The sequence below is a fragment of the Hemiscyllium ocellatum genome, chromosome 10 (assembly GCF_020745735.1).
Source record: "Hemiscyllium ocellatum isolate sHemOce1 chromosome 10, sHemOce1.pat.X.cur, whole genome shotgun sequence".
Classification (NCBI taxonomy): Eukaryota; Metazoa; Chordata; class Chondrichthyes; order Orectolobiformes; family Hemiscylliidae; genus Hemiscyllium; species Hemiscyllium ocellatum.
In genome coordinates, this window is record NC_083410.1 from 25,848,084 (window position 1) to 25,872,153 (window position 24,070).

Below are 24,070 nucleotides of genomic sequence, written 5' to 3' on the forward strand. Positions count from 1 at the left end.
TCTGCTTTTCTCTCCACTTCTACCAGACCTGTGAGTTTCTTTAGAACCATCTGTTTTTATTACTACTAGTACTTTCTTAGTTTTCCAACAGTTTTGGGTATTGAAAATTCACTGATATATTTTTGATACCACTCTTTAGCAGTGTGTAATATGCATCAAATAAAATTCAATTTCTAACAAGTAAATTAGAAACTTAGAAATCTATTAGTTGCATTAAAGAGGTAAGAATATTATGTTTTCTGTTGTGTTAAAGTGGTAAGAAGATATTGTTTTTTTCAAGTGAAGTACTGTACACAATAGAATCAGCTCAATATTATGTAAAAGATTGATTTGTATCCTTTGCAGTTAAACTGGTCTAGCTTTCTTGACACGTTAATATCAGCAAACTTAAAAGCGTATGCAAAGCACTCAGGCATAATTGCAGACATCAGCTGCTTAGTTCCAATGGAATACCCTATGGAAAAACATTTAAACACTGCTGGAACTGGATTCAGTTTCAATCTGTGACAATTCACCACTTGTTCTTGACTTCCCCAGATGCACATAAACTTAAATTGGTACAAACCATTACTGTGCAGTAATTTGATAGTAGAGTACAGAGGAACCTTGATTATCTGAGTGTTGATTATCCGAATTTCGGATTATCTAAACAAGATCGCAAGATGCCGATGCTTGGCTAAACTGTGTTATCCGGCATTCCATTATCTGAGCATTCGACTATCCGAACAAAATACTCCCGCCCAAGTCATTTGGATAATTGAGGTTCCTCTGTAGAATAACCCAATCAACATATTGAATAGGAGAAAGTGAGGTCTGCAGATGCTGGAGATCAGAGCTGAAAATGTGTTGCTGGAAAAGCGCAGCAGGTCAGGCAGCATCCAAGGAACAGGAAATTCGACGTTTTGGGCATAAGCCCTTCTTCAGGAATGAGGAAAGTGTGTCCAGCAGGCTAAGATAAAAGGTAGGGAGGAGGGACTTGGGGGAGGGGCGATGGAGATGTGATAGGTGGAAGGAGGTCAAGGTGAGGGTGATAGGCCGGAGTGGGGTGGGGGCGGAGAGGTCAGGAAGAAGATTGCAGGTTAGGAAGGCGGTGCTGAGTTCGAGGGAAACTCAGCACCTCAGTTGGCGGACTGAAGAAACCGTAGCTGAATCTTGCCACTTATCAGCAGCCTTACCCAGTTTATCCAGATAGTGTGCAATACAGGACAGACGAGACAACCTCAATACTGCAGCATGAAGAATGCACAGAGGCAGAATATGATTTTTAATCAAAGGTGCACTGTACAGCCATTTTAAACATTTTTCAAATTTTAATAGAAAAACTGGAGTGACCATTGATATATCATACATATTTAACAATATAAGGAGATGCTAAAGTATTTAAGAATGGAATAGACTCCCTACTTTATGGGCTGCATGACACATTTCTGATAGAAAGAAATAGAAGAAAAATATTTTCACAACTGACCTTGCTTCTAGCTCCCAGAAGGAAATATCATCTGACATCCATGGGTTTGAAGGTTCAGGAGTTATAAGAAATGGATCAAATTCCATATACTGCTCCGCGTACCCGATCAGACTAAAGACAAAGTAGAAAGTTTCTGTGACAAAAACATGCCTTGGTATGCTTTAACAGTAAGGGCAGTATTTTCTGAATGAAGGCCTACATTTCTGACAAATAGTAGATTCAAACCAAGATGGCAGCTGTACATCAATTGTCACTGTGAAATCTAACAATCAAGAAGAAATAAATATCCTAATCATGATGCACCTACAGCAAGGACAAAAACACCTGAATTGTCTCTTCTTTGTTCAGAATGCAGCAGATTTCATATGCCCCCTGCAGGGGCAGACAATGGAGTACTAATAATATTACTGGATGAGTAACCAGCAGCCCAGAGTAATGGTCTAAAAATATGGGTTCAATCCCCTCACAGCAACTGAGAAATTTGAATTAGTAGAGTCATCATGATATGATTATTGCAGTCCTTAATTGACATGAACAGGGTGTGATTCTTTAACTTATTTCACTCATGGGACATAGGCATCGCTGGCTGGCCAGCACTTATTGCCCATCTCTAGCTACCTTTGAACTGATTGGCTTCCTGAGCCTCTAGAGTGCAGTTGAGTCAACCATATTGCTGTGGGTCTGGAATCAAATGTAGGCCGGACCAGGTGAGAAGAGCAGCTTTCCTTCTCTGAAGCACAATAGTGAACCAGATGGTTTGTTTTTCCCACAGACAATCAGCAATGGTCCCATAGTCATCAATAGCTTCGTAAGTTCAGATTTCCCTTTTAATTTGATAAATTCAAATGGCCACAGCAAGATTTGAACCTGGATTTCCAGAACATTTAGCTGAGTTGCTGGATTTAGAGTCCAGTGATAATGCCACTGGGCCATTGCCTCCCCTGTGAGGCCCAAACCGATGTGGTTGACTCTTAACTGCCTAATGAAATGGCACTGAAACACACAGTTGTGCCAAACCACTATGAAACTTTATAGGAATGAAATTGGAAGCATTACATGGCATTGACATAGAAACTAAAAGAAAAGCAGCAAATCCTTTCAATCCTGCATCCTCTAATCACTTAGAATGGCATAGGGAGCAAATGCATTGATCCATCACCAGTTCCCCTCCGAGTCACATTCAGCGTGATGTGGAATGATGTTATCGTTCATTCACTGTCCCTCAGGTAAAATCCTGAAACTTTACTTTTCATGGCACTGTGGGTATAATAACTCAACTTGTACTGCAATGGTTTATAAAGGCAACTCTCCACCATCATATTCAGGGAATGAATGCTGCCTCAGCGAGCAGTGCTGATATCCCACGAATGAATAGATAAAAACCGTGTACTATGCAAAGACTAGTAAGAGTGTAAAAAGAAAGAAGTCAGAATATCTGTTGCCTGACCTGGGACATTAAGGTCATGTTTGTCAGCATTCTGGAACATACGTTTAATTATTTGATCTAGGATTATGGCATTTATATCATTGCCATTTACATCCTCAGAATAACCAAAAAGACTAAACAGCCAATGAAGTCTTCTGAAATGTAGTTAGTTTTGGATTATAGCCAAATACAATGACTGACTTTTCCATCGGAAAGTCCTACAAATACCAACGGGATGAATGACCGGTGAAATAATGCTGTTGTGGATGGATGAATGTTGGCTGGCATACTTGCAGACCTCAATTTGCCTCCTTCAAATAATGACTTGGTAATGTTCTGCCTAGTACTTTTAATATTTCATCCAGAAGACCGAATATCCAATAATGCAGCATTACCTGACTACTGCTTTGCAATGTCAGCTGAAATGATATGCTCAAGTACGGACTGAGGCTTGAATCCACAAGAAATTATTACCGACAGAGTCATGACGGTTAATAATATGATGTATGGGTGGATGCAAGGCTGATAGAAGCAATTTAGTGTGATGAATTGAGAGTGTCATAAAGGTGGTACAATCTACAGGAAAGCAAGGCTTTGAAAAAAAGCAGGGGATTTGAAATGTAGCAGTTCTTTCAGTTCCTTAATGTGCCTTGAATTGCCAAATGCGTAAGTGATTGACTTCAAAGAAAAATCAATTACTTGTCTCTAATATTTAGTTTTCAAATTGAGATACCAAAGAGGAAAGCATAGATTACTGTTGATGTGGATTTAACATCAGTGAGAGCAACTGAAGGGTCAATGAATAGAAGGAGTAAGGATATTAGAATATTGAGTTTGCCTTGTAGGTTGGTTTGGAATATAATTTTTAATGGACGTCCCTTCCAATAGCTTATATTTAAACACCAACACCACAGAGATTTAACATTAGGCTTTATATCAATGGATCTGCAAGGAATAGCTAACTAGCTATTTCTACTAATGTCTGACTTTCAAAACAGAATAATAGGTGCATCCCTATCAATTCCTTTCCTTGTCTTGTGGCCCCATATTTGGGGATTGGTAAAAGTTGGCTTCCACTTACTAGCACAAAGCTAAAAGACAAGCTCCACGAATTGTTTCAAATACTTTGAAGAAGACCACCACTGAAGCATAAAGAAATAGCTGAATCTCGCAAAAATTACAGTCCCCTGCAGTGGCATGCACAGGGAAGAATAGGTACAGTCAAGTGAATTTGATCAGCAGCAGTTCTATTCATTTGCATATTAAGCAATCAGCATTAGATCAGAGAGATAATATTGCATTAGAATCAGGAGTGGGCAGATAGGCATTGACTGGCTACTGAGTGGACTTAATGAAGCCTCTCACCTTCGACCTCCAAGCAGACTGATGGGGGGAATATCAGATCTAACCCACTAAAGCACACTTAAAGCTCTCAAACATTACATGCACTCCAACACCAAATGGTCTCCAAATGAAAGCTCTCAAACAAATGGAGTAAGCTCTCAAACACTAGCACTCAAAGCATCTGTGAATCTGGGTTGAGAGATGGTGCCTGGTACAGAGTGGACTAAAGAGGAAGAGTGGTGGGCAAACAGAAAAATTGCAACAAAGCCATGAAATAGGGAAACAGAACGTTACCTCTCTGCAACCTTGGACATTTTTAACCGGTGTCTATCTAGCTGCATTTGCCAGTGCTTTATCTGTAAAATGGAAAAGAAAAGACTTGACAACCAAATTCAACAAACTGGAAAGGGTTAATACTACCATGCAAGTTACATATGATTAATATTACAAACCTGTTGATGTAACTCTTCTACGGTTGGTTGCTTTGCTTCTGGTGCAGGCGTGTGGGTCGGACTGTGACCTCGGACATCGTTTTGTAGACCATAGACAGACTGAAGAACAGGATGCAAATGAGGACATTTAAGAGCTCTTAAACGGGACTGACTTGTTGTAAAGTTATCTTACATTTACCGAAATCTGGATTTTGCAATCACAGTTAAAACTTACTCCCACATAACGTTCACTGTAATCCAAGATTCCATAGTACAAAACCAGTTTTTGTTCAGCTGTTCATTTCATCCAGAAGGTGATTTCATTTAACCTCAACCATTGGTTACTATGGAACATCCTTTTCTCATGTCAATACGCATTGTCCCATAATGTTTAGCCTGTTGATTTTACAGAGGGAAATCACAAGCTATCGAAAAGGTAGAAACGGAGGGAAAGAACGTCTCACTTGGGACTGTACTAGACTGGAGGGACCGTTTTCACATCTGAAATCTCAGTCTCTGAATTGGGCACCTGGCAGTTGTTCTTTGGCAGAGCAAACTAATTATTTCCCACCTTTGGATTCTCAGACCCTTGAGGGACAGATGATTGGCTGGTGCATGCACTCTCTGAGCATTCCAAATAAAAGGAGCATGGCATGGGCTACAAGAATCCTTCAGGAATTGGATTTTTCTTCAGGTTGTAGCAATTACAGGAGTGGAAAGGGGCTCTGAGAAGACTGGGGACAGTATCTATCTTGCTAATTATACAGTCTCCTATCACTACTACATTTCTATTTTTATTTCCCCATTAACTGGCAATGTTGTGGTCAGGTCTAGCATTCGCCCCACAGTCCCCACCTTGCATCCACACAGATTGCAAGAACATCATTACTGTTGGACAATTGGAGGGACAGAGGCCAGTCAAGAGCTTCTTCTTAGATCCCCATATCTTTCTCACTTATAATCACATGCTCCTGTCCTTGATCGCAGACCAATTTTAAATTCTCTATTCTAAGGGATGTGACTGTCTCTTGGAGTGTGCAGATAACTTGGATCCAAAGTTGTTTAATCTGCAAACACTTGTTACAGATATGTTCACTGCCAACCACCATGGGTATCCATCAGCACTCACATGCTGCAGATGCAACACATCATCTGGCCTGTCATATTTTAATTAGGTTATCAATTAAAATCACTCTAGTATCCCTGCTCTGTATGCTTGAAGTATCCCTACAGTGAACACTTCATTTTATTAAAACACTTGTTTTTAATACTCTGGAATCAATCTTATACCTATATCTACCAAACTATTTAAAAAGAAGAAATGAAGATAAAAAAACTGGAGACCTGAATACAAACTGAAGACCTTACTTTCACATTAACGACTAGAAATATTCCCAGTTAGCGGCTTTGTTTCGGCAAAATTGACCAAACACGTCTGTCCTTTCTCCCCTTCATTCATTGAGATGCTCAATTCATGCACTTCATTGTAAGGCTGTCGATTCACTCGCTGAGCTTGTGAGTTTGCTTGCAGATGTTTCGTCACTGTTCTAGGTAACATCATCAGTGAGCCTCCATTGAAGCGCTGGTGTTCTGTCCCGCTTGCTATTTATGTGCCCTGGTTTGTTGGAGTAGGTGATATCATTTCTGGTTTTGTTTCTTAGATGATGTTATCTTGAATGGTGACGAAGCATCTGAAAACAAACTCACTAGCTCGGTGAGCAAGTCAACACCTAATCCACAACTTGAGCTCCAAATCTGCTTGAGAACTTTAAAGTTCATTGTAAGCCACAATAAGTTAGCTACTTGATATGTTCCCAATCCAAACTCACCTAGGCACTGAAAAAGAAATGGATAATCTGACTAAACATCGACACATTGAATATCAGAACAGGAAGGCAGGATTAGAAGATGTATAGATTGTCAACAAAAGTCTGCAAAATAATTGGAAAAATAATGCTGGAGCCATGAGAGAACTGTGCACTTTGTTTCTGTGACTATAAAGATAAGGGAGTTAGAGATAACATCCAGGACAGCTGCAAATATTCCTTCAAGAGTAACCCTGAAGAGTGACCTGAGAAAATACATTTGGTGATGGCTCTGAAAAGGAAAGTGATTAGATTACCTCCAGTGTAGAACCAGGCCGTTTTGCCCAACAAGTCCACACTGACTCTCTGAAGAGTAAGCCATCCCCCTCTGACTAATGCTATGGACAATTTAGCATGGCCAATTCACCTCACCTACACATTTTTGGAAAGTGGGAGGAAACCCACACAGACACAGGAAGAATATGCAAACTCCACACAGACGGTCACCCAAGGCTGGAATTGAACCTGGAACCCTAGTGCTATAAGGCAGCAGTGCTAGCCACTGAGCCACTGTGCCACCACTGTAATGTACTTCAAAATCAATTAAATGGATCAAACTCAGGTATTACCTTGTATTACACAGTCATAGGAAGAGAAAGGGCATTGACAAAGAGGACTTTGTAAACAACATTCTGCTGCAGATAGATTGAGCAGTTTGGTCAATCCAAAATCCTACAGGTGATTTGTTGGTGAATTGACCATTTGAGAATTCACACCAAAAAGATAAAGCAACAGATGCCTGAATCATGGTAATGATGTGCAACATCCAAACAGGGAGTGGGGATTGTAACAACGTCAGCCAGGTGGACGTCTTAATATGAGTTCCCTGATTGGGACCATTAATCTGGTCCAATTAGGGAGCCCTGCCTGACAGACAGAAACAGGAGTGTCAGATATTCTGACACTCTGAGAGCTGGCTCTGAGGGGGCTGAACCAAAGCCAAATATTAGGCATGTGGAAATAGAGGATGATTTGATGACGTGTACTAGCCTCGCTGGACTTATTTCAATGGATATGTTCCTGAAGAAATTCACTTGCAACAGACATCTTTGAGTTGTGGTGAGCACTTCTGACATCATTTTATTTGGGAAGCTTGACATTTTCAACCCTGCCATCAAAGACTGGGCAGCGTGAAAAACATGTGTGATCTATTTTGGATAAATGACATTGAGGCAGATGAAAAGCAATGGGTAACTCTCCTGACAGTTTATGGACCCATAACTTTTTTGGTTATTAGGAGTTTAACTTGCACTGAGGCACCAGGGAAACTGAAGGCTGAAACATTTCAAGATTTGCCAGATTTAGTATTGGGGTATTACAACCCTAAGCCTCCTCTAATTCTCAGATAATATTGGTTTTACTTGGCAATTTGAGAGCCAGGGGAATTTGTGTTGAGATTTTTGATTAGGTTAAGGCAGAGGCATGTTATTTTGTTTTAACCCTTCATAACAGGCTGAGAGACTGTTGGTATGTGGGATTAATGATGTCACAATGCAAAAGGATCTACTGGCTGAAGCCCAACTGGACTTCGAACAAGTACTACAACTAACTTCATTATTGCAAATGTGGAGCATTTGAGTTGCAGAGTATTCTGATGGAAGTGGACACCTGGCCAGTCCAACTGAGCTTGGGGAACATGCTTGAATGCAGGCAATTACATAGCCTCACTTGGGACATATTCTGAATAGAGCCACTTTACTTCAGCCCACAGCAAAACTCCGAGCCTCAGCCAAACGGTTAGAACTTTCTTCAGTATCCAGGCCAGCAAGACATTGTAGTTGCTGCTGGTATGTGGACTTGAGACAGAAAAGGAGTTCTACCAGACCTAAACAGAGTAAGAGAACTCATAAGCCAGTATCGAGGAGATTGCACACCCTGGAAAGTCCACCCAATATCCAAATCAGAACCAATCAAAATACACATCTGGTTAAATGGTCATCGGGTTCAAATGGAGGCGAATATCAGTGCGGCCAATTCAGTGATCACAGAACAAGTCTTTAACAAAATTCGCTTGGGACTCCAACTCTTAAATTTGTGAAAGATCTCAGCTAGATTGAGAACCTACACTGGGGAACCTTTACAGATTAAGGGCACAATTTTAATTCTGAACTCTTATGAGAAGCAGCTGGCTTAGTAACCATTGATTGTAGTAAAAGGCTCAGGCCCAAGCCTAATGGGACAAAATTAGTTTAAATTGGCTTAACATTTTTCAATAAGAAAATGGCTGTCTGAGTGAAGTCCAAATTAAATACTTGGAAATCATTCAGGAAGGTATAGATATTATCAAAGGAGGCAAGGCCAACTTGCACATTGACCAGGAAGCATTTCCACAATTCTGTAAGGCCTGCCCAATGCCATTTGCCCATGCGCAAAAGTAGAGGCAGAATGCAAAAGGCTGGAAACCGAAGGAATCATCAAACCAGTACAATTGGTGGAATGGGCAGCACAAGTCATACCAAGTTTGAAGCCAAATGGGTCTGTTCAGCTTTGTGGGGATTTTAAAGAAACTGTTTTTCACAGCTGGATAAATACCCAATTTCTCAGATAGAGGATTCACACGCAAAGCTGGTGGGGGTCTGTCCTTCACGAAGCTGGACATGAGCCATGCAAACCTGCAATTATGGTTAGATGAGGATTACCAGACGTATGCTCCAATTAATATGTACCATTATTCAAGGTTGCCATTTGGTGTATCATCAGCATGTGCAATTTTTCAGTGGATGAAGGAGAACATTTTACAAGGTCTACCACAAGTTAGCAAGTCAGGTAGCACCTAAGGAACAGGAGAATCAGTATTTTGGGCATAAGTCCTTCATCAAACGTTGATTCTCCTGCTCCTTGGAAGTTCCCTGATCTGCTGTGCTTACCCAGCAACACACTCTCGACTCACTTTCTCCTACTGCAGGTCAGCATTTATCTAAATGATGCGTTAATAACAGGGAAGACCAAAAAGGAGCACTTAGACAACTTGGCCCAATAAACAGAAATGCCTAATGGTGTATGAGTCCAGGAGTTTGGCTAAGGACACCATCCTTAGATATTTCTCCCAGGCAGGTGTACGCCTTAGAATGGAAAAATGTGTGTTCCAAGCACCCCAAGTGACCTATTTGGGCCACAGGGTTGACAAGACTGGGTTACATCCGTTGGAAGATAAAGTGACAGTGGTCAAAGATGCCCCATCTCCCATGTCTTTCCTTGGGCTGGTGAATTATTACGGAAAGTTCATACATAAGCTGGCCTCCATCGTGGCACCTTTGCATCAACCCTTTAAAAAAGGTTAGCCTTAGAAATGGTCATGTAACCAAACCATAGCTTTCAGGGAAGTGAAGAAACTGCTATCATCCTCTAAGATGCTGACACACTCTGATGTCAAGGGAGAACTGGTATTGACACACGCTGCCTCCCATTAGGTATCAAGTTGCATTAGCTCATAGTTGGCCCAATGAAGAACGCCCAATGGCGCATGCATCCAGGACTTTGGCTAATGCAGAACATGACAGCACCCAAATAGAGAAGGAAGATTTGGCTGTCATATTTGGAGTCAGGAAATGAAACTGAAACAGCTGGTGGTGATGGGGGAATAAAAGGGCTACTACAACCAGAATGGAAACCTTATTTGACCTGGAGACACCAGATCACCATGGAGAAATGCCATATAACTATGGGGAGCAAGAGTGATTGTTGTAAGCAATGGCTGCTGCCAGAAACCAGTTAAACTCCTTCGGGTTATCCAAGGGTTTCCAATTTGAATATTTTGGTGAGAAGTTATATCTGGTGGCCAGGGTTGCATGCAGACATAGCTGCTTTGGCGGGGCAGTGCCCGGAGTGCCAACAAGGACAAAACTTGCCACCAGTAGCTTCCCCGCATTCTTGGAAATGGCCAGGTAAACCCTGGGCTCAGTTACACCTTGACTTCGCAGGTCCTTTCGTAGGCTCAATTTTCTTAGTCATTGTAGATGCCCACTCAAAGTGGTTGAATGTGCATAGAATTAATTTGTCAAGCATGGGAACAATAGAAAAATTGCATGTATCTTTTGCAATACACAGACTCCGGGATGTGTTGGTCATAGATAATGGGCTATCATTTACCAGCAGGGAATTAGAGTAATTTCCTCAAGTCAAATGTAATTCTACATGTAAGGACAGCTCCATACCATGCATCATCCAATGGTCTGGCAGAAAGGGCAATCCAAATCTTGAAGGCAGGCTTAAAGAAACTGCCTACAGATTTGTTTGATATTAAACTGTCCCGGACCCTATAGGACCACATCGCATGGAATTCCAAGGATAACTCCAACAGAGTTGCTAATGGAAAGAAGATTCTACACCATGAACTCTCATCTTCCTGGATCTAGTGAGGGAATGGAAAATTACATCAGAAATGCCAATGCCAGAAGTTAGATCTCCACCAGACGCGAGGCACAGTTTACTTCAGGGGATGAGATGACGTGATTAACTCATATAAGATCCTGAGAATGTTTGGTAGCGAAGATGCAGAGAGGATGTTTCCTGTTATGGGAGAATCTAGAACGAAGCGTTAGTGTTTAAAATTCAGGGGTCACTAATTTAAAACAGAGAACAGATGATTCCATTTCTCTCAGAGGTTCATAAGTCTGTGCTACTTAAAAAAAGTGGTGGCAGCAGAATCCTTGAAATTCTTGGCTAAAGCGAGGACTGCAGATGCTGTAGATTAGAGTCAAGCATGTGGTGCTGGAAAGGTACAACAGATCAGGCAGCATCCAAAGAGCAGGAAAATTGGCGTTTCAGGCAGGGACCCTTCATCAGGAATGAGGCTTATGGGCCAGTGGCTGAGAGATAAATGGGAGGGCGTGTGGGTCTGGGGGTAGGTAGCTGAGAGTTCAATAGGTGGATGGAGGTGGGGGTAAAGGTGGTAGGTCTGAGGGGAGGGTGGAGCAGATACGTGGGAAGGAAGATGGACAGATGGGATGGGTGATGAGGACAGTGCTGAGCTGGAAGGTCGGAACTGGGATAAGATGGGGCTCCTCAGAAGGTGGGCGGGATTACACCTCCTCCCACTCTGCCTCCTGCAAAAATGCTATCCCTTATTCCTAATTCCTCAACCCCCAACGGATCTACTCCCAGGAGGACCAGTTCCACCACTGAACACACCAGATGGCCTCCTTATTTAAAGACCACAATTTCCCCTCCCACGTCGATTTTCCTTCTCCTGGGGTGCTGCCTGACCTGTGGTGCTTTTCCAGCAACACACTCTTGACTCGTTGAAATTCTTGTTAAGCAAGGTGCTGAAAGATTATCAAGGGTAGGTAGTGTGTGCATTTGAGACTGTAATCAGATCAAGCATGGTTTTATTGAATTGTGATTAAACTCAAGGGGCTAAATGACATACTCTGCTACTTGTTTGTTGTGTGTATACGGAATGAATGAATAATATCTTGTTATTACTTAGCATTATCGAATATATGGCCAAACCTCACTTTGAAATCATGTTATTGGAAATCCATTTTCGAGGCGCTGAATTATTGTGAGTCAGCTGTAAAGTGAAAAGCTAAAACTGAGTGACATCTTCCCTGCACAAGGTCAAATGTTGCTGTCAGTTGTTGCAGCGTTGGCAACCTTCAGCAAATGGTTTGATGATTGTAATGCAGGGTATGCTAGCTTTAGATTTCTTTACATGGACACTGCAGAAATTGTTTAGTTTGATCTCCCTGACTTTATATGTTGAGATTCATTCTGTTTCTTTTTTTTTTCAAGGATAGTTCATCGGTGAAGTCCTCTGTGAATACGAAGAGCTACCTCTGCTGGAACATATCTAAGTGGGCTGATTTTAATTTAGTTCTTATAGCAACTTTAATGTCGTGCCTGGTGCTCCACAGGAGTGTTAGCAAACAAATGGTTACCCATATCCATCCATCCATAAAGACACTTGTCTCATTGTGTACAAATATTTGAGAGATCTTTTCCATGCACAATGATACATTTTTCGATATGAAAATCGATTGCTATTCTTTTGGTTTATTGAATGGTCCATGTTCTTCTATCGTTTTCACATGGACAATGAGCTTGGCCTTATCAATAAAAATTTGTAACATGAGAACAACTACTCTGTGGAACATAACTTCCAAATAGGGAACTGATGAACTGATGAATGACAACATTGAAAACGTTTTTTTTAGCTGGTATATTCACACTTATTGGCACAAAAGAAAATGTAAAGATAAAATCAGGACCGAATCATAGATAAAATGTACTGATCATAATACAGAAACTAGCCTGATAAACCATTGGGAGTTTAAATTTTGACATCCCATCACAAATAGAAATATTTTGAATCTCATTTAGAACTGCGAACTGATATTTGACTGCCACCATCTGTCCAAGGGAAATTCCAACTGAAATTGCACTATAATTTTCCCAATGCATAATGTCCATTTGATAGGACTTTATTAATGCTTAGCTCCACTTATTCCAGGCTTGTTGGGAAATCATTTGGTGTATATGGTATTTTGATAGTGACAGATATCTGGGAACAATTACAGAATAATTAAAGGATCAGCAGAACATGATAAACTGAGAAAGAAACTTGAAAAGGGTTTGAATCTTCAAATCAGTTTATTAGTCTTGTAATATACACTGTGAAATTAACCAGTTTTTAAAATCAGTCATTTGTAATTTTTTCAAAAGATAACAAGTAGGTATTAATGGCTGAATAACTTCTAGAGATTGAGTTCCTTCAATAATAACTAATCAGCATTTATATTGGCTTAGATCTGTTATGAGGGTCAGTTAGCTCAGTTGGCTAAATAGCCAGAACAATGCCTACTGTGGTTCAGAATTACACCTACAGCACATACTTGATTTCTGTTTCAGTGGAGATAGACTTGGCCTTTTCACATTGCCTCTGAATGGAAGACAATAACAAACCACTACTAATAAAAGGTGCCAAGAAAATGGCTCAGGATGAAACATCAGCAAACAATGAACTGTAAGGTATAGGGTTAAAATTGTGCAGAATAAGGGAACAGGTGTTGCTTCTGCAAAAGCTTACATTATAAAATTAGACTGCGCATGCAAATACTAAACAGTGAGAAGCGAAAACAGATAGAATTATCTATGACTAATAAGGCAGAGGAATCGTGGAGCGTGATATACCAGGCATAGGAAAACAGAAGAAGCGAAAACAGGTAGAATTATCTATGACTAATAGGGCAGAGCGACCGTGTAGCAGGATGTACCAGTAACAGGAGAATAGTGTGCCAGTCTCAGGAGAGAAGTGGCCAATGGATGGAATTTAGTTTGGCAGGATGATGGCACGAAGACAGCAAACTATGCTAGGATAGTCACATATAAGGAACGAGATAAATAAGAGTAAGGGGCGACAGGCTTAGAGTAATGGGAGAAGTAAACAGAGGCGGAGAGAAGCTAGAGCTTGTGATAGGCTACGCGCTACAGTAAAAGAAATCAATGGGGTGAAAGGGGAGGACCAAGAGACACAGCTGAACAGCATGAATCACAATGTAACCCTCAGATCAGGGTGCTTACTCGTTAGGCACCCGTTCTTGCAAGTACGTATCAATAAAATTTGCTGCTTCAGAACTTGACTCGGACTGAAATTTATTAATATGTGAGTTTTGTTTCTCACAATTTGGGGGCTCGTGTCCGGGATATCCATCATCACCAGCAGAATGGACCTGTGTTCCTCGGCTGTGGGTTCTTCCTTCTGGTTGACTGATTGAGATCCGATGAGAGTCTATCTGAACCAGGTGAAAGTAAGTAGGTACAGGGAGCCAGGCAACTCCGTGCATGGACCAAGGTAGGGAAATTGACTTTTAAGTGCTCCCTTGGTGGCTGGGATTGAGTTCTAGTCGTTAATAAGTGTCGAACGAAAGAACTCAATATGGGCTGTGCCAAGGGTAAAGTATAAGCCTCCGAAAAAAAAATGGAAATGGAGGCGGGGTTCCTGACAACATACCTCCAGAAAGTCCGTTGGGCAGGATGCTGTGGAATTGGAAAAACAATACTTGCACAAGGGGAAGAGATAGCAAAAAGATGATTAAATATTGTTGCTTTGTATGGACTAAGGAATCCATTCTTCACCCTGCCGTCTTCTGGCCAAAGTATGGGTTGGATGAAGACTGTGTTTGTAAATATTTGAATTTATATGTCAACAGAAAACAGCCTTTCAGTCAGGAGGGATCAGATTATGCTTAGTGTTGGAAGGGCTAGTAGCTGAAGGTCTACTGAGGATATACTTTGTAACTAAATCATGGCCAGACATCAAAAAAAATTGTGATTATAGAGGGGTGGAGCAAGAATCATCTAGAGTTGTTGTTGCGGGAAGCTCAAAAAGTGTCTGTGAGATAGTGTGCGTGTGTGTGTGAGAGAGAGAGAGAGAGAGAGACACAGAGAGAGAGAGAGAGAGAGAGAGAAAAGAGCTGTACAGCTAATAGAAAGTTTAACCCTTGAGATCCGGGACTGTTTTGAATCTGATTTCTATTATGGAAATTTAACATGGTTTCTTTTAAGGTTAAGGATTTTACAGTGATCATGAAATAAAATGTTAACTCCTGTTCTTTTACAGGTCATGACTGCGTTACTATCAGCTTCTAATTAACCACTTTTATCCTTACATAAAAGCGATTTCAAATCAGCTTAATACGGAGGAAAACAACATGAACACCTTTTTTTGTGTTTCAGACTCATTTGTTTTCACTTAATTTTAAGCCATAGCTTTATTCAGAAAGTTCCCTCCCTCAATGACAGTTGAAGTTTCAGTTCAACATTAGATTGTAATAAATCAATCCTATGGTTAATATCTGTGATCTTGGATTCGGCCATTATTCATGCATTATAAGTTTGTTTTTAACTTGAATGGACAAATCCTTTTAAGACAACTCCAGTTATTCCATGACCTATAGCAATGTAATTGAGTAATGACTGGTCAGGACTACTTAAGAAAACTAATTTTGGATTTAAATTAAGTGACTAAAACCAGGTAATAATAGTAAATTTCAAAGTTCGGAACTGTATGCATTTTACATTTTAAATATTAAATACTGAATAAATGAATTTATAATATATAAATATATGTTTACAAGTAAGATTTCAAAATGTATAGTTAGGAACAGGCTTTAAAGTTAGACAAGCATAAATTGATAAATTGGTATTTGAAGCTATAGGGAGCAAGAAATATTGCAATATTTCTTAAAACAAAAATAAAGGTTTAAACAAAACATTGGGTGATGAAGAATGGCCATTAGGTGGCCCTAAAGCTGTTCAGTTGGTTAAATCAGCTCAGCAATTGATCTGGCAACGTAACATGGGAGCGGGAACGAAAGAGTTAATTGGACTATGGTGACAGTTTTGTGATGGGAGGCACGAAGAATCAGTTTTGTGCTCATGACAAGATACTGCCACCAAATTGGGGATTGAATAAACTGCAAATGGTGCGATGGAATCTGTTTTAAAAAATGAATGTGCTCGAGCAAAACAATTACAGAAACAGAATGAGAAGTCATAAGTGACTGGTAAACAAACAGAGCTACGCAATTACACTTTTAAAATGTTTTAGCCACTTGATGCGTTTCCACCCTGAATTACAGGTAATGATTATTTCATTTATATAATATATATAATTAATAATTAATATTTATAATATATCAATTGTATTAGCCTGAATCAATATTAATTGACAGGATTCCTTCACACTCTCTCAATGACCTGTCATATTGCTAATTTAAAACATGGCAGCATTAATTCATTGTTAATTAAAGAATGGAAAGCTACATTACTGGCCAGAGTGTGTGCAGGCTGTGGCAGCAACAGTCTTATTGGTAGAGGAGAGTCGGAAACTCACTTTTGGGGGAGCCTTAATAGTCAGCACCCCACATCAAGTATGGACCATATTAAATCAGAAAGCAGGGCGGTGGCTGACGGACTCTAGAATTCTAAACTATGAAGCAATTCTAATAGAGAGGGATGATCTTACATTGATCACAGATATTTGTCTGAATCCAGCTACCTTTCTCTGGAAAGGGGAGGATGAAGCTCCCTCAGACCCAGAACATGACTGCCTCGACATTATAGAATATCAGACTAAAGTAAGAATGGACCTTAGAGATATCCTTCTACATGCAGGGGCCAGGATGTTCATTCATGGGTCCTCCAGAGTGATTGAAGGTAAAAGACACAATGGATATGCAGTAGTGGATGGAATACTGGGGAGTATTATTGAGGCTAGTTGACTACCCAATGATTGATTGGTGCAAACTTGCGAACTTTATGCACTAGGAAGGGCCCTTAAGTTCTTGGAAGGCAAAGAAGGAACTGTATACAGAGATTCTAAGTATGCCTTCGGGGTGGCACACACATTTGGGAAGATGTGGCAGGAGAGGGCACTGATAAATGGTAGGGGTAAAGAACTGGCTCATGAGGAATTGGTAAAGCAAGTATTGGAATCCCTTTCATTGCCAAAGGAAATAGTGATAGTCCACATAAATGGACATCAGCAGGGAAATGTTCGCGAAGCAAAGGGAAATAGATTGGCGGATGAAGTCACTAAGGAGGCAGCTCTGAACCCTCAGCCTGCTACAATATAGATTTTGGTACCAATGGTGCAGGAACCTGGGAGGAGACCGATATTTCGCTCTAAGGAAAAGAGAGTGTTAGAAGAACAAGGAGCTATACGGACAGTAGAAGAGCGCTGGATGCTACCTGATGGCCAGGAGATGCTAAATAAGATGATGATGCGAGAAATTATGGCTGTCTTACACCAGAGGAGTCTCTTGGGGGTGCAAGCAATGTGTGATTTGGTCTTAAGGAAATATAGATGCAAAGGGATCTATACGATAGCCAAACAGATATGTGAGGGATGTATAACATGCAAGAAAATCAACAAGAAGGTATTGAGGAAACAAGTCCCAGGAGGGAGAGAACCTAGACTCCGACCATTTCAGAACTTTCAGGTAGATTATACCGAATTACCCCAAGTGGGAAGACTGAGGTATATCTGGATGGGTGGAGGCCTACCCTTTAGCCACTGCCACCGCAAGTGGGGTGTCCAAGGTAATACTTGAACACATAAACCCCAGATATGAGATAGTAGAATGCATAGATTCAGATCAGGGAACTCATTTTACTTCCAGGGTACTCCAGGGAGTAATGAAGGGTTAGGCGTCTCCTGGGAGTTCCACACTCCTTGCACCCACCTTTATCAGGAAAGGTTGAGAGAATGAACAAGACACCCAAGAAGCAGTTATCGAAATTAGTAGTAGAAACCAGACTCTCTTGGACTAAGTGTTTACCTATAGCCCTTTTGTGTGTGCGGACAGCCCCAAGGAAAGATCTGGGGCTGTCCCCTTATGAGATATTGTTTGGCCTGCCCTAACTGGGAATGAAAGGGGAACTGCCAACCCTGGAGACTAAAGATCCGTCCTTTAAAAAGTATATACTGGGTTTGTCCTCGTCTTTGACTTTTCTTAGGAGACAAGGATTACTGGCACAGACTCCGCCCCTTGAATTCACCATTCATCCCATCCGGCTGGGAGATTGGGTCCTAATTAAGTCATGAACAGAAACTAAATTGCAACCGGATTGGGAGGGACCGTACCAGGCTCTTTTGACTACTGAAACGGTGCTACTCACAGCGGAGAGAGGCTGGACTCACTACAGCAGGACTAAAGGACCGGTGGAATCCCCGGTTAAGGAAGGCATCTGGACAGCCGAATCGACAGAAGAACCACTGAAACTCAGACTCAAAAGACTTTAAGTAACTGACTTTTATGTGGACGCGGGATAGTTTCTTTTTGATATCTGTATATTGTCTTGCATGCTAAATCTCTCGGTCCTTCAATACTATTATACTATTATAGGATAGCTGGGGACGCTTAGGGTTACCATATTAGCCTACTTAGTATTGGGATTTTGTCAAACCATGCTGTCATCTCCATATTTGTTATTAACGGTCCCTGAGTCTGAATATCCACAAGTAATAGAAGTTGATGCTTGCAATCTAGTAGAATGCACAGATGTAAAGTATCAGAGGGTGTATATTTCCTCTGAAATCCTTCTTAAGACCCTACTGGACAGAAGGTATGGTTCACAAAAACCGCCACCTGGCATCACTCTCCATAGAGCCCCCTTTCGCCCAGCCTTAAACTGTCCTGACAAAAAGTGCTACCGATAAATCTCACCGTCAAAAATACCTCCTCTGAAGACTCCTTTCCCCGTAAAAACGGATCTCGACTCCTTAGTAACAATTTAAAGATAGTAATGGCTGCCACTGGGAAGTGTTTTTTGGGCTGCTGTTTCCAAATAGCCATAGGAAACAGAAAATGAACCAAACAACTTGATAATAAGATACATCCTTTTGCCCCTCCCAATGACCCAAAGGTGGTTAAAAATTATAGAGGTGAAGGACTTGAAGCAGACCTTTGAAATAGAAACTGGATATGGGGGCGCAAATGTCTGGGTTGAATGGGTAAAGTACACTGTTGAAACTCTGAATAAAAGCAATTGCTATGCATGTCGCCTCCGGTAGACCAGTTGCCCACATAGTCTTCTTTCTGCTTGGGTGGAACCAAAACAGGAAGGGCATGGAATGTATGATAGCCCTGTATCAGGATAAGATTGCATGGAATGATAGGAATTGTACATCCCTATCTCTAATGTTCCCTCCCTTGGAGAAGATAGATTTGAAAGCTCCCCCCTCCGTTTTTGACCATGGTCGGAAATCACACATCGTGTATAAGCCAATGGGGTCAAATCTATTCAGAGACTTGGGGGAGCTGATGTTATGTATAGAAACTCAGAATGACACTGAAATGGACAAAGGAGGGAACTACTCAGCACTCAGGGTTCCCTGGGTGGATCTCTGGTGGTACTGTGGAGGCAGAATATTGCGACCTACCCTACCTCCTGACTGGAGAAGGATAAGTGCAATTGTGCAATTGGCAATCCCATTCACCTTGGCATTTGAGAAGGAGAAGGTGGTAGTAACAAAGAATGAGAGGAGTAAAAGGTCTTTATTCGATACTTCCTTTGATGATACGATTTATCTCGACTCTATAGGAGTTCTTAGAGGGGTCCCCGATCAGTTCAAGGCCTGCAACTAGATTGCAGCAGGTTTTGAATCACCCTATTTTGGTGGGTAACGGTCAACAAGAATGAGATAAACTATATTTTTTTACAACCAGCAAAGATTCATCAATTACACTAGAGATGCAGTCAAGGGTATTTCCGAGCAACTTGATGCAACCAGCAGAATGGCCTGGGAAAACAGACTGGCCCTAGATATGATCCTAGCTGAAAAAGGGAGTGTATGTGTGATGCTAGAGGGTAGCTGTTGTACCTTTATTCCAAATAATACAGCACCTGATGGGTCAATCTCTCGTGCTTTGCAAGGATTGACCACCTTGGCAGAAGAATTGGCTAACAACTCAGGAGTGGACACATCACCTCCCGGGATGGCTGGGATCATGGTTTGGGAAGTGGAAAGGCGTGGTAGTCTCTATCCTCACCTCCCTGATAGTGGTAGCAGGAGTACTGACAGCAATTAGCTGTTGTATCATACCTTGTGGACGAGGGTTAACCCAGCGACTAATTGAGACGGCCTTGGCAAAACAAATGCCTCTAAAAGGTAATCAGGCAGAAGAACTCAACTTCTTGAACAATGAGGGGATGGGTGACCTTGAGGAATTAGCCACTATAAATGAAGTCTCAGGGATGATGCTAGCAAACTGGAAGGCAACATATGAGACAAATGCAGAAGACAACATTTAGTAGCCAAGAAGAAAAAGGGGGGATTGTAAGATATAGGGTTAAAATTGTGCAGAATAAGGGAACAGGTGTTGCTTCTGCAAAAGCTTATATCATAAAATTAGGCTGCGCATGCAAATACAAAATGGTATGAAGGGAAAACAGGTAGAATTATCTATGACTAATAGGGCAGAGTGACCTGTAGTGGGATGTACCAGTAACAGGAGAATAGTGTGCCAGTCTCAGGAGGGATGTGGTCAACGGATGGAATTTAGTTTGGCAGGATGATCGCACGAAGACAGCAAACTATGTCAGGATAGTCAAAAATAAGGAAAGAGGTAAATAAGAGTAAGGGACGATAGGTTTAGAGTAATGGGAGAAGTAAACAGAGGTGGAGAGAAGCTAGAGCTTGTGATAGGCCACGCGCTACAGTAAAAGTAATCAATGGGGTGAAAGGGAGGACCGAGAGACGCAGCTGAACAGCATAAATCAGAATGTAACCCTCAGATCGGGGTGCTTACTCGTTAGGCACCTGTTCTTGCAAGTATGTATCAATAAAATTCGCTGCTTTAGAATTTAACTCGGACTGAAATTTATTAATATGTGAGTTTTGTTTCTCACAGAACCAAGGACCCAATTTCAGGCAAAGCACACATGGATGAACTCCTGTTGCTATGGGTATAATTGATGAATGATTCACTTGAATGATTCACTGTCGATGTCAGACAAACTCAAAGGAATTATGTCATTTGCATTGATGTCTTTTAAAAGATCAGTTTTTTATAACAGATCCAGGTGTGGAGTTGGACCACTCATGGAGAACATTAGTGGTGGCAATGGAAAATTGCACGTCAATAACATTTAACGATATTGAGGTGGTTGAAGAGAAAAGCAGAATAGGGTACTTAACATAGCAATTGCATTTGCAAAGACTCAAAGGACACCTGAACATGTTAATAGGATTTATCAAGGCTGAAGAAATAGGAGTCTACAAACTGGCAAATATTAAAGAGAGGGACACCAAATTTGCTGGCATGAAACTACAAACAAGTGAAAGCTTTGTGCCCAAGCTACTAGTTAATGACTGACCAACTGAAGTTGGATTTGTGTAAGTTGATTGTGGAAGGTGAATCAAAGAACAAATATCTGTTATTTTCATTCTGCCTTGCACAAGTTAAGCAAGGAAGACCAGTTGCATGGCAAGCTGAAAGAGAACGGTACTGGATTGCATGCTTCAACAGTAACAGTTGTCTACTGCTACCTCTTTTCACAAACATTCCTTCAAACTCTCTTTGCCCACATCCACCTTGCAAGCACAGAAGATTACAGGCAACATTAGCTTTGACAAAATTAAGTTACTCTAAACATAAATGCAAAGTTATCACTTTTCTATGTATATATCAAACCCACAATAAATACATTATAACAAAACAACTGTGGTTAACCAAAGAACTTAAGGATAATATCAAATTGAAATAAAAAACTATATACAGCAGCAAAGATTAATAATAAACCAGGCAATTAGGAAAGCTTTAAAAACCAACAAAAGGGACAAAAGAATCTAAAAGAGAGAAAACAAACATTGAGAGTAAACTTGCAAATAATATTTTAAAAAGTAAGTAAGAGCTTCTTTAAATATCTGAAAAGACAGAAGGGAAAATGAGTATTTGCCCTTTGGAGAAAAAGGCTGGGGACATAGAAACATAGAAAATAGGAGCAAGTATAGACCATTCAGCCCTTCGACCTTACTCTATCATTTAAGATGATCATGGCTGATCATTCAATACAGTATCCTGTTTCCACTTTCTCCCCATACCATTTAATCCCTAAACCCCAAGAACCACATTGAATAAATAATAATGGTGAACTAGGAAATTGCAGAGGAATTCTATAAATGTTTTGCATCAGTCTTCATGGTAGAACATACTAAATGCATTCAAAAAAAATTAAGAGGTAAAAGATGGGGTGGAAATAAATGCAACAGCTATTACTAGAGAACAAAAAAAGGAAAATAATGCAGTTAAAGGCTGTTAAATTTTCTGGACCTGGTTACATCTTATGCTTTCAAAGGAAGTGGCCACAGACAGTGTATTTTATTTGTAGCAGTCTTCCATAAATCTTTAGATTCAAGAAAAGTCCAAGATGATTGTAAAAATGCAGATGTAACAAGGTTATTCAAAAAGTAGGGAGATGAAAGGCAGGCAATTGTGGGCCAGTTAGTTTAACATCTGTCATTGGGAAAATGTTAGTCTATACAATGATGCAATAGCAGAGTATTTAGATTTATATTGTATAATCAAACAAAATTGGCATTGCTTCATGAAGGGGAAATCATGTTTGACAAATTTATTAAAATTCTTTGAGGAAATGACAAGCAGGATAGATAAAGGAGAACTGGTAGACACATTATCTTTGGATTTCCAAAAGGTATTCAATAAAGTACTGCACAAAACGTTACGTCATAAGACAAAGCCTATGGTGTCGGTGATAGTATGGGTAGAAGATTAGCTAGACAATAAAAGATACAGGCTTGGGATAAGGGTCGCTTTGAGGATGGTAACTTTTAACTAATACAGTGCCACAGAGGTCAGTGCTGGGGCCATAATTATTTACAATACATGTTATAACTTGATATGTTATGATTCCCTCATTGCAAAATTGGTGGGTGACAGAAGATATTTGGGTAAACAAGTGGTGAAGGTGACACAAAGAGTCTCCTGAGGAGTATAGACAGGTTAAGTGAGTGGGCAAAAAACACATGGCAGGAGGAATATAATGTCTGAATGTTTTTATTCACTCATGGGAAGTGAGGTTATGTTCTTTGGCTGGAAGAACAGAAGAGTTGGATATCATTTCAATTGAGTAAAAAATGAGGTCTGCAGATGCTGGAGATCACAGCTGCAAATGTGTTGCTGGTCAAAGCACAGCAGGTTAGGCAGCATCTCAGGAATAGAGAATTCGACGTTTCGAGCATAAGCCCTTCATCAGGTTCAGAAAGCTGCAGGACAATGGGACTTGATAGTCTTCACGCATGATTACAAAAATGTAGCATCCAATTTTTCAGAAAATAGGGAAGGCAATTTTTATATATATAGTTTTTCATGGGATGTGCTCAGCACTGGCTAGGCTTGTGTTTATTGCACAGAGGGCATTTAAGAGTCATCTACATTGCTGTAGATCTGGATTCACATATTAACAAGATTGAATAAACATATCAAGTTTAATTCCCTGAAGTGTATTAGTGAACCAGATGGGTTTTTAACAATGATTGACAATGGTTATATGATCACCATGAGGCTAACTTTTCATTCCAGATGTTATTGAATTCAATTTTCACATCTGATGAGATGGGATTCAAACCCATGTTGTCAGAACTTTAGCCTGGGCTACATACTGTATTTCTATGCCTTAGGGTCTTTCTGATATATTAGAAATTTACTGAAAATATTCAAAGCACGTCTGAATGTTAATGAAGACAGCTGAAAAACAAAGTAACTATGGTTATGGTTACAAGTACTTGAACTTGTCTTCTTTTGTCTGTTCAAATTAACATTTTAACTGGCTTCCTGTCAGGGGTTATTTGTAATGGAAAACATTACAGCAAGGCAGGGCATCTGCCCAAACATCAGACATGTTCAGACAGTTCATAGTCAGGCTCTTGCTCCAAATCCAAGAAATGACAGAATGGTCACATTGATCAGATAGCAAACTACTGTATGAAAATTGAAGCTGGTTAGACATCATCATGACTTAATGTTTTTGATCTCTGTTCATTTGCATCATGCTGCCAGTTCCAATAATG

General features: G+C 40.5%; 1 protein-coding gene across 1 annotated transcript in view; it reads right to left on the reverse strand.

The window, feature by feature from the left end:
• LOC132819354 (regulator of G-protein signaling 7) overlaps window positions 1-24,070 on the reverse strand; it is a 453,401-nt gene that overhangs the window by 39,621 nt on the left and 389,710 nt on the right. The window contains exons 10-12 of the mRNA XM_060830815.1: window positions 4,691-4,789; window positions 4,533-4,594; window positions 1,469-1,579 (exon numbers count right to left, since the gene is read on the reverse strand). Of these exons, the coding sequence (XP_060686798.1) occupies window positions 1,469-1,579; window positions 4,533-4,594; window positions 4,691-4,789 (272 nt within the window). The remainder of the gene's footprint in view (window positions 1-1,468; window positions 1,580-4,532; window positions 4,595-4,690; window positions 4,790-24,070) is intronic.